At 46.7% G+C, this 11736-nt stretch overlaps 1 protein-coding gene across 7 annotated transcripts in view; it reads right to left on the bottom strand.

Annotated features, from left to right (window-relative positions):
* Positions 1-804: 804 nt before the first annotated feature.
* Positions 805-11736, bottom strand: part of CSAD (cysteine sulfinic acid decarboxylase) — a 27702-nt gene continuing 16770 nt past the window's right edge. For 4 of the 7 annotated variants that reach the window (XM_032173623.2, XM_032173628.2, XM_058426340.1 and 1 more), the window contains 7 exons: positions 4383-4499; positions 4237-4301; positions 3873-3954; positions 3230-3429; positions 2997-3048; positions 2752-2841; positions 811-1824 (listed from right to left, as the gene is read on the bottom strand). In XM_032173623.2, the coding sequence (XP_032029514.2) occupies positions 1651-1824; positions 2752-2841; positions 2997-3048; positions 3230-3429; positions 3873-3954; positions 4237-4301; positions 4383-4499 (780 nt within the window). In that variant the 3' untranslated portion in view covers positions 811-1650. Of the gene's footprint in view, positions 1825-2751; positions 2842-2996; positions 3049-3229; positions 3430-3872; positions 3955-4236; positions 4302-4382; positions 4500-11736 lie in introns of all 7 variants that reach the window. The other 3 variants (XM_032173626.2, XM_032173627.1, XM_058426341.1) reach the window with 2 other exon arrangements.

The following is an 11736-nucleotide window of genomic DNA, read 5'->3' as shown; positions in this document are numbered from 1 at the left end:
CACCCATTAACTCGTCATTTACATTAGGTATATCAACTCTGCTTTTTTTTTTCTCCTGTTAAAGGTTTTTGGGAAAAAAAAAAAAAACATTGTTCCTCTCTTACACATTTTTTTTATTTTACCTTTTTGAGACAAATTCTCACGCTGTTACTCAGGCTGGAGTGCTGACGCAATCACAGCTCACTGCAGCCTCAACCTCCTGGGCCCAAGCAATCTTACCACCTCCTCTGAGACAGCTGAGACCACAGGTGTGCACCATCATGTCTGGCTAATTTTAAATTTTTTTTCTTTTTTTAGAGATGGGGTCTTGCTATGTTGCCCAGGCTGGTCTTGAACTCCCGGGCTCAAACGATTCTCCCACCTCAGCCTCACAAAGTGCTAGGATTATAGGCATGAGCCACCACACCTGGCCACATCTTGTTTAAAAAAATAAATAAAGTTCCTCATTATTTGATTAAATGTTTTGTTTTGCTTCATTTTTTGAGACAGAGTCTCGCTCTGTCACCCAGGCTAAGGTGCAATGACGTGATCTCAGCTCACTGCAAGCTCCGCTTCCTGGGTTCAAGCAATTCTCCCACCTTAGCCTTCCGAGTAGCTGGGATTACAGGCGCCCGCCATCATGCCTGGCTAATTTTTGTGTTTTTAGTAGAGATGGAGTTTCACCATGTTGGCCAGGCTGATCTCGAACTCCTGACCTCAGTTGATCCACCTGCCTCGGCCTCCCAAAGTTGCTGGGATTACAGGCGTGAGCCACCGTGCTCAGCCGGTTGAATGTTAATAAATTTTAAAAACATACCAAAAGAATGCAGTTGAAATTTTAACTTTATTATTTTCCTATTACAAAAGCAACGCATATTCATTACATAATAAAAGAGAGGGAGCTCAAAAGATATAAAGGAGTCTATGTTTTTTTCTTTTTTTGTTTTTTTAAAGGAGTCTGTTTTAAAATTGCCTATTATCCTATTCCAGGGAAAACTATTAACATTTTGCCATATTTCATTTTATCAGTCTTTTCCTATGTATTTTTTAACATAGCTCAAATATTACTGTATATAAAGACTTGTATTCAGCTTTTTCAACATAAATTACATTAAAGTTATTTTTATGTCAATAAAAATTATCTTTGTAAACATAATTTTAATGGCAAAATAACATTCCATCATATAGACATACTGTAATTTATTTAAACACTCTCCTAAAATCAAATATTTAGTTAGGAGAAAGAGTTAGTAGGTCAAAGCATATAAACATTGTGCAGGTCACTGTGGCCTAGAAAGGCTGTTCTTTTTTTTTTTTGGAACAGAGTCTCATACTGTCAGCCAGCCTGGAGTGCAGGGGTGCAATCTCGGCTCACTGGAACCTCCGCCCCCTGGGTTCAAGCAATTCTGCCCCAACCTCCCGAGTAGCTGGGATTACAGGCGTGGGCCACCATGCTCGGCTAATTTTTGTATTTTTAGTAGAGACAGGGTTTCACCTTATTGGCCAGGCTGGTCTCGAACTCCTGACCTCAAGTGACCCACCCGCCTCGGCCTCCCAGAGTGCTGGGATTACAGGTGTGAGCCACTGCGCCCCGCCTCAAAGGCTGGGAGGGAATGCAGTGACTCTGCGGGTGAGGGGTGGCATCAAGGCCGGCAGCAAGACAGAGAAGGCTCACAGGTCCTGGCCTAGCCGCTCCAGCTCGTCGAGGAGGAAGTCCATATCAGCACAGGTCAGTGCAGAGTTGGCCACAACCACACGGAAGAAGTTGCCCCGGGTCCCGTGGGGCTGGTAGCCAATCATCATGGAGCCCTCCTTCACCATGCGCTCCTTGAGCACGGGGGCCACCTGTGGGAGGGTGGAGAGAGATTCCAGCTGCAGCCTGGGTCGGCTGACAGGTAGGCTGGCTTCTTGTCTTGCCAGGCTTGCAGAGGTGCTTTTCCTTCCCACCCAGCCACCTTCTGGGGGCTCAGACATTGACCTTGGCCTCAGTTTACCTTTTCTGTCATATCTAACCTGCTTGGCCTTCTCTATCTTCTGCTTTTCTCCCCATTTCTCCTATCTCCAAGAAATCTGTCCTGTGGGACATTTTCTGCCAAATCTTGACTTTCTCTTGATTCCTAACACTGCTTTAGTCTAACTTCAAGCCTTGGTCATCTAAGCCTTAGTCAACACCTTCTTCTCCCCTCTCTTAATTCCTGTAATATTTTTGATAATATTAATCTGTGCCCTGTGATCTAGCAAGTAATTTACAACACTGCCTTGAACACATTGCTTCCAAGTAGGTAACTGTTGTCTTATAATAACAACTCCATAAGGGCAAGAACATGTGTCCTTTCAGATCATCTGCAGCACCTAGTACCACTCTATCTTTAGGGACCAGGATATAACACAGCTCCTTGCCTCCAGATGGCACTTCTAGACTGGCCTTCTCGGGTTGCTCTGTCCCCAGCACGGGTAATAAGGCTCTTCCATGATCTTTCTGCCTCATATCTGTCCTGGGCCTGAGTTCCCAGCCCAATTGCCAGCACAAGGCTCTGTGTACTGCATACTGGTAACTTCTCTGACTTCTCCTGTAACACCCCTCTCTGCTTCTTACTTCCCAGAAACATACCTTCCTCCCCATCCCCACCCCTACCGAAAAGAGAGCGTCCACGCCTCAGAGCGAGAGACCAGCAAGGGGACCTGCCATGCCACTCCCAGCCAACAGGGGGCAGAAGCGCATCAGCTGCATCAGCTCCCTAACGGGTAAGGAGAGCAGCGCAGCACGCCTACCTTCGACAGCCTTTCGTGGTAATCTGGACTCTCCTGCTTCCCTCGCAGGGTGAGGGGTACGAACCAGAAACACACATTGACAAACTCAGGCTGAGAGGAATGAGAAAGAGGAAGGTGTGAGCTGAGGACGGGGGACCGTTTTCCCTCTCCCTGCCCTTTTCCCTCCACTAGGGCTTTAGCTGGGGCTTGGGGGCTGCAAAAGAGCTAGGCTGGGGCAGGGGCCACAAAAGAGAAGGGGGTCCAACCTCCATGACTAGCTCAAACCCTTCCCGCTTCTTCATTTCCTCCACCAGGTACCTGTGAACAGAGAGTGAGAAACCATAGGCGGGGAGGAAAAGCTGAGGTCCCGACAGAAGAGGCCCACGTAGAATGAGCCACAGAGAGACCGAGAGAAAAGTAATCCCGGGAGCAGGAAAGAGGGAGGGGCATGGACCCAGGAGAGGGGAACAGGGACGACCCCCCACCTCCACCCGCCTACCGGGCAAGGACAAAGGCCTGGTCGATGCGCCGCTCCAGCCCTTGATCGCCCTGTGCCTTCCACATTAGCCACAGCTTCAGACAGTCCACACGGCGGCCACACTGCACCACCTTGTCTCCCGTGTCCAGAGCCACATCGTAGAACTTGTCCTGCTGGAAAAGGTAGCTGGCCTGGGACCCATGGCAGCGTTTGAGCAGGTTCTGTGTGGGGGTGAGGAGATTGTCAGACCCTACCCTCTCCACCGAGGCTTTCCTCCAGGGCTGCACTGTGGGGGTCTTAGCTCAGGATACCCTTTTCTTTCCCTGGAGCCAGGCAGCACTGCTGGGACGGCTGCCTGCTGGCTCCAACCCCTTTCTTTGGGTTTCCTCCCAATACCCAGGTTCTTCCCAAACTCTGATGGCAACCTCAAGCTAGAAACTCCAGGATACTTTGACTCCAACTTCAAGCTGGAAACTTTTTCCTTTTAAGAGAGGACCCCGGGGGAGTGAAGGAGCCTAATACAGGTTAGGGTGGTAGCAGAGATGCAGCTTCAGAAGGGATGGTAAGGAGAATAGAGAAAGGCCTGAACTTTATCTAAGGTGGGATAGAGAAGGCAGAGCTCCAGAGAGAGGTGGGGCCGGTGCAGGGGCAGGGGCAGACCCACCGAGGTATCCTGGAGAAGAAGTGCAGAGCATTGCAGGCCTGCTGCGAGGAGCTTGTGAGGATTCCAGGCCACAGAGTCAGCCCTGGATGGGGTGGAGCAAAGGCAGGTCAGTGGCTCCTCCTCCAGCTGCCCAACCAGAGCCCTTCCTCCTTTTCCAGGTCCCCAGTAAAGAGGCTGTGGTCTCACCCTCACCCCAGCATCAGGAAGAATTGCCATGTCTGACCTCCCAGCTCCAATCAATCCTCTCTCCAGTCCCCCTCCCCTCAGCCTCCTACCCCAGCCATGTTAAACTCCCTAGTCCATGATGATTCTCTGGACTAATGGTTTGAAGGGCGGGATTTGGGAAGAAGGGGACTGTATGCACCTCTGGATTCCATCCAGGAGATGCCTGTGTGTCTGTGACAGCAGGACGCTCCCACCCCAGGCAGCCTGTGGAGCAGGAGGAACAACATGGGCCTTTGCCTTGGCTCAGCCCACCCCACCGCACCCCCAAGCCGAAGTCCCACTCACATCCACATGCAGCCATAGCCCATGACGCTGGCACACATCAGCAATTGCCTCCAGGGGGTCAAAGGCCCCTAGCACAGTTGTGCCAGAGGTGGCACTGACCAGGAATGGCACAGCACCCTGTTGCCAAAATGTAGAGGGAGAAAGATGTAAAGTCATCTCAAAGGCTACTCAGAGCCTGGTGCTGGGCCCAGCTCTAAGCCCTTTGCATGCCTAAAATGGCCCATTTCAACCTCACAACAATGTGTTACTGTCCTTTTTAATGTGCAGCCAGGGACACTGAGATTCAAAGATCCAAGCAGAAGCTGCAGAGATGGACTTTGAACCTAGGCTTTTATTTCCAAAGCTCATATTCTCAAAAAACTTGAATGTTTTACTGGAAGATCCAATGCTACTGAAACAAATTTGAGTCAGGCATAGTGGCTCACACCTATAATCTCAGCACTTCAGGAGGCCAAAGGCAGGATTGCCTGAGGCCAGGAGTTCAAGACCAGCCTGGGCAAAATAGCAAGACCCCATCTCTAAAAAAAATTTTTTTTTTAATTAGCCAAGTGTAGTGGGCATGCCTATAGTCCCAGCTACTCAGGAGGCTGAGATGGCAGGATCACTTGAGCCCAGGAGTTTGAGGTTACAATGAGCTATGATTTGGCCACTGCACTCCAGCCTGGGCAACAGAATGAAAGCCTGCCTCAAAAAATATAAACAAATAGGCCAGGCATGGTGGCTCATGCCTGTAATCCCAGCACTTTGGGAAGCCAAGGCAGGTGGATCACTTGAGGCCAGGAGTTCAAGACCAGCCTGGCCAACATGGCAAAACCCCGTCTCTACTAAAAAATACAAAAATTAGCTGGGTATGGTGGTGCATGCCTGTAATCCCAGCTACTCGGGAGGTGGAAGCCGAGGCAGAGGCATAAGAATCGCTTGAACTCGGGAGGTAGAGGTTGCACTGAGCCAAGATCACACCATTGTACTCCAGCCTGGGCAAAAGAGCAAGATTCTGTCTCAAAAATAAATAAATAGGCTGGGCATGGTGGCTCACACCTGTAATCCCAGCACTTTGAGAGGCCAAGGCGGGTGGATCACGAGATCAGGAGTTCAAGACCAGCCTGGCCAAGATGGTGAAACCCCATCTCTACTAAAACTACAAAAATTAGCCGGGCGCAGTGGCAGGCGCCTGTAATCCCAGCTACTCAGGAGGCTGAGGCAGGAGAATCACTTGAACCTGGGCAGCAGAGGTTGCAGTGAGCCAAGACTGTGCCACTGCACTCCAGCCTGGGTGACAAAGTGAGACTCTGTCTCTAAATAAACAAATTAATTAATTAATTAGAATAGTACAAAAGTTTATGCAGAAATTGAATTAGTAATTTTTTTTTTTTTTTTTTTTGAGACGGAGTCTCGCTCTGTCACCCAGGCTGGAGTGCAGTGGCGCGATCTCGGCTCACTGCAAGCTCCGCCTCCCGGGTTCAAGTCATTCTCCTGCCTCAGCCTCTCCAAGTAGCTGGGACTACAGGCGCCTGCCACCACGCCTGGCTAATTTTTTGTATTTTTAGTAGAGACGGGGTTTCACCGTGGTCTCGATCTCCTGACCTCGTGATCCGCCCGCCTCGGCCTCCCAAAGTGCTGGGATTACAAGCGTGAGCCACCGCGCCCGGCCTCTTGAATTAGTAATTTTTAAAACTACTACAGCTGGATGTGGTAGCTCATGCCTGTAATCCCAGCACTTTGGGAGGCCAAGGCAGGAGAATTGCTTGAGCCTAGGAGTTCAAGACCAGCCTGGGCAACCTAGTGAGACCTCGCCTCTACAAAAGAAAAAAAAAAAAAAAAAAGGCTGGGCGTGGTGGCTTACGCCTGGAATCTCAGCACTTTGGGAGGCCGAGGCAGGTGGATCACCTGAGGTCCGGAGTTCAAGACCAGCCTGACCGACATGGAGAAACCCCATCTCTACTAAAAATACAAAATTAGCCAGGCGTGGTGGCACATGCCTGTAATCCCAGCTACTCTGGAGGCTGAGGCAGGAGAATGGCTTGAACCCGGGAGGCGGAGGTTGCTGTGAGCCGAGATCATGACATTGCACTTCAGCCTGGGCAACAAGAGCAAAACTCCATCTCAAAAAAAAAAAAAAAAAAAAAAAGAAAAAGAAAAAAAATAGACAGGAGTATAGTGGTGCACTCCCATAGTCCCAGCTACCTGGGAGGCTGAGGTGGGAGGATCACTTGAGCCTGGGGGATCAAGGCTGCAGTGAACCATGATTGCACCACTGCTCTACAGCCTGATCAACAGAGTGAGGCCCTGTCTCCAAAAACAAACAAACAAAAAATCTACCACAGTGGGAGTCTGAAGCAGGAGGATCACTTGAGCCCAGGTGGTCAAGGCTGCAGTGAACCCTGATCGTGCCACTGCACTCCAGCCTCAGCAACAGAGCAAGACCCTGTCTCAATTTTTTTTAAGTTAAAAAGAAAAGAAAAGCCCAGGCGGAGATGGCTTTGCTGATGAATTCCATCAAACATTTAATGAAAAATTGGTAACAGATCACAAACTCTTCCAAAAGACAGAACATACAAAAATCAATTGTATCTCTATACACATTAGCAATGAACAATCTAAAAATGAAATTAAGAAAACAATTTCATTTACAAAAACACCAAAAAGAGTAAAATACTTAAGAATCTAGGCCGGGCGTGGTGGCTCACGCTTGTAATCCCAGCACTTTGGGAGGCCGAGGCGGGCGGATCACGAGGTCAGGAGATCGAGACCACAGTGAAACCCCGTCTCTACTAAAAAATACAAAAAAATTAGCCGGGCGTGGTGGCGGGCGCCTGTAGTCCCAGCTACTCGGAGAGGCTGAGGCAGGAGAATGGCGTGAACCCGGGAGGTGGAGCTTGCAGTGAGCCGAGATTGCGCCACTGCACTCCAGCCTGGGCGACAGAGCAAGACTCCGTCTCAAAAAAAAAAAAAAAAAGAATCTATTTAACAAAAGAAGTATAAAGCATATACTCTGAAAACTACAAAACACTGTGGAAATTAAAGACCTAAATAAATGGAAAGATGTTTCATGTTGATGAATGAACACAATTCCTATCAAAATCTCAGTTGCCCTCTTTGCAGAAATGGACAAGCTGATCTTAAATTCATATGGAAATTCAAGAAACCCAGACTAGCCAAAAACAATCGTGAAGAAAAGAACAAAGTTGGAGGACTCACACTTCCTGATTTCAAAACATACTACAAAGCTACAGTTGAATCAAGACAATGTAGTCTACAGGATAGACATGTAGATCAGTGGAACAGAACTGAGAACCCAGAAATAACCCTCACATTTACGGTCAACTGATTTACAACACGGATGCCAAGACAATTTATTGAAGAAAGAACTGTCTTTTCAACAAATGGTGCTGGAACAACTGGATATCCACATGCAAACAATGCAGTTTGAATGCCTTTCTCACATCACACCCTCAAATTAATTCATATTGGATCACAGGCCTAAATCCCAGGGCTAAAACTATAAAACTCTTAGAAGAAAATACAGGAGTAAATCTTTGTGAGCTTGGGTCAGGTTAAATACAACACCAAAAGCAGAAGCATCCAAAGAAAAAATACGTAATCGGACTTCAAAATTTAAAACCTTTGTACTTCAAAGGACACTATCAAAAAAGTGAAAAGTCCAATAGCAAAGACATGGAATCAACCTAGGTACCCACCAACAGCGGATTAGATTTCTTTAAGTGTGGCATATACAAACCGTGAAGTATTATGCAGCCATAAAAAAGACTGAAATCATCTCCTTTGCAGCAACATGGATGCAGCTGGAGGCCAGTATCCTAAGTGAGTTAACACAGAAACAGAAAACCAAATACCACATGTTCTCGTAAGTGGGAGCTAAATACTGAGTCCACACGGACAGAGAGATGGGAACAAAAGACAGTGGGGACTATAAGAAGCGGGAGGGAGGGGAGAAAAGGTTGAAAACATACCTATTGGGTACTATGCTCACTACCTGGGTGATGGGTTCAATCGTGCCCCAAACCTCAGAATCACAAAATATACCCTTATAACAAACCTGCACATGTACTTACTGAATCTAAAATAAAAGTTTCAAAAAAGTGAAAAGTCAACCTAGAGAATGGGAAGAACATATCTGAAAATCATATATCTGATAACGGACTTGCATCTAGAATATATGAAGAACTCTTACAACTCAGAAATAAAAAGACAATGTAATTTTTTTAATGGGCAAAGGATCTGACTAGACATGTTTTCAATAAAGATATATAAATTGCTAATAAGCAAATGAAAAGATGCTCAACCATCACTAATCATTAGGGAAATGCAAATCAAAACTACAATGAGTTACCACCTTACACCCATTAGGATAACTACTATCAAAGTAACAGAAAATGAGGGGATGTGGTGACTCATGCCTGTAATCCCAGTACTGTTAAGAGGCTGAGGTGGGAGGATGGCTTGAGCCTAGGAGTTTGAGACCAGCCTGGGCAACACAGCAAAATGGAATTTTGGTAGAGATGTGTCTCTACCAAAAAAAATTTTTTTAATTGGCCAAGTGTGGCAGCGTGCACCTGTGGTCCTAGCTCCTTGGGAGGCTGAGGTGGGAGAATCATTTGAGCCCAGGAGGTCGAGGCTGCAGTGAACCATGATCACACCACTGCAGTCCAGCCTGGGTGACAGAAAAAGACCCTGTCTCAAAAAAAAACAAAACAAAACAGAAAATAACAAGCGTTGGCCGGGCGCGGTGGTTCATGCCTGTAATTCCAGCACTTTGGGAGGCCGAGGCGGGCGGATCACGAGGTCGAGAGATCGAGACAATCCTGGCTAACATGGTGAAACCCCGTCTCTACTAAAAATACAAAAAAAAATTAGCCGGGCGTGGCGGCGGGAGCCTGTAGTCCCAGCTACTCGGGAGGCTGAGGCAGGAGAAGAATGGCGTGAACCTGGGAGGCAGAGCTTGCAGTGAGCCGAGATCACACCACTGCACTCCAGCCTGGAGTGCAGAGCAAGACTCCATCTCAAAAAAAAAAGAAGAAGAAGAAAATAACAAGCGTTGACAAGGATGTGAATAAATTAGAACCCTTGTGCACTGCGGGAATGTAAACTGGCACAGCCACTATAGAAAACAGTATGGCAGTTCCTCAAAAAAATTCAATAGAATTACCATATACTCCAGCAATTCCACTTCTGAGTATACACCCAAAATACTGAAAGCAGGGTCTCAAAGAGATTCCAAACAGCAACCCAAACAGATAAATGGATAAGCAAAATATGGCATATATGTACAACGAAATATTATTCAGCCTTAAAAAGGAAGAAAATTCTCACATGCTACAACGTGGATGAACTTTGAAGACATTCTGCTAAGTGAAATAAGCCAATCGAAAAAGACAAATACCACCGGGTGCAGTGGCTCATGCCTGTAATCCTAGCACTTTGGGAGGCTGAAGCAGGCAGATCACAGGGTCAGGAGTTTGATACCAGCCTGGCCAACATGGTGAAACCCCGTCTCTGCTAAAAATACAAAAAATTAGCTGGGCATGGTGGTGTGCACCTGTAACCCCAGCTACTCGGGAGGCTGAGGCAGGAGAATTGCTTGAACCCAGGAGGTGGAGGTTGCGGTGAGCCGAGATAGCGCCATTGCACTCCAGCCTGGGCTACAAGAGCGAAACTCCATCTCGAGAAAAAAAAAAGAAAAGAAATGACAAAGACAAATACCGTGTGATTCCACTTATATAGGTACTTAGAGTAGTCAAAGTCATGGAGACAGAAAGTAGAATGGTGGCTGCCAGGGGCTGGAAGAGGGGGTAATGAGTTGTTGTTTGATGAGTATGGAGTTTCAGTTTTACAAAATGAAAAGAGTTCTACTGAGTGCAGTGGTTCACGACTGTAATCCCAGCTCTCTGAGAGACCAAGGTGGGTGGATCACTGGAGGCCAGGAGTTCGAGACCAGCCTGGCCAACATGGCAAAACCCCGTCTCTACTAAAAATACAAGAACTAGCCAGTTTCGGTGGCAGGGGGCCTATAATCCCAGCTACTCAGGAGGCTGAGGCACAAGAATCGCTTGAACCCAGGAGGCAGAGGCTGCAGTGAGCTGAGACTGTGCCACTGCCCTCTAGCCTAGGGGACAGAGTGATACTCTGTCTCAAAAAAACAAAACAAAAAAAAAACAAGATGAAAAGAGTTCTAGAGACTGGTTGCAAAACAATGTGAATGTATTTAACACTACTGAACTGTACATGTAAAAATGGTTAAGATGGTAAATTTTATGTTACACACACAAAAATACAAGTAGAGCTGGCAGCAGATTCTCAACAGAGACCCTACTGGCATGTTGGGTGAGTCAGTTCTTGTTCATATAGAGCTATCCCTGCTCATTACAAAAATGTTTAAGATCCCTGTTTCCCTCTCAATAAACAGTAATGCCCTCTGGCTAGTGTCACAAAACAAAGCAAAATAAAACAGTTCCACACACTTCAAATGCCCACTTGATGACTAGGAGAGTGGGGATGGATGGCAGCACCAGCCCCAAGCAAGTACCCATGGATGAGGAAGGCTACAGGTGGGGTGGAAACAGTCAAGGCAAAGGGGGGAAGCTGCTCCAGCTCCATATCTTCAATTCCAGAAATATCCCATGGCCTCTGCACACACACAGAATCTTCTTGTCTACCCAAAGGGGCACCACCTAGTTCATTTCTTTTCTCTCTTCCAGTCTCAGCTGAACCATCCCTTCTGAGGGAAGCCTTCCCTGACTCCTTCACCTCCTGATTAGGTCAATTCTCCTGTATTCTATGCTCAAAGAGCACAATATACCTCACCTCCATAGCACATATGCAGTATTTTTACATATATTTATGAATGTCAGACTTCCTTACTGGAATAAAAGTTCTATGAAAAACAAAATGGGTGAAGGATCTGAATAGACATTTTTCCAAAGAAGATATACAAATAGCCAATAAGTACATGACAAGATGCTCAATATCATTAGTCATCAGGGAAAATCAAATCAAAACACAATGAGATCCCACTTCACACCCACTAAGTGGTATAATCAAAAAAAGATATGACAAGTGCTTGTGAGTATGTAGAGCAATTGGAACCCTCATACACTGCTGGTGGGATTGTAAACTAGTGCAGCCACTTTGGAAAACAGTCTGGCAGTTTCTCAAAAGGTTAGATACAGAGTTACCATATGACCCAGCAATTCCACTCCTAGGTATATAACCAAGATAAATGAAAACGTATTTTCACACAAAAACCTGTACACAAATGTTCATAGCAGCATTATTCATAAGAGCCCCAAAGTGGAAACAACCCAAATGTCCATCAGCTGATGAATGGATAAATAAA

This window comes from Hylobates moloch, unplaced genomic scaffold (assembly GCF_009828535.3).
Source record: "Hylobates moloch isolate HMO894 unplaced genomic scaffold, HMol_V3 SCAFFOLD_13, whole genome shotgun sequence".
Classification (NCBI taxonomy): domain Eukaryota; kingdom Metazoa; phylum Chordata; class Mammalia; order Primates; family Hylobatidae; genus Hylobates; species Hylobates moloch.
The sequence above is the reverse complement of the archived record's forward strand: the minus strand, read 5'-3'. Positions and strand labels throughout refer to the sequence as shown.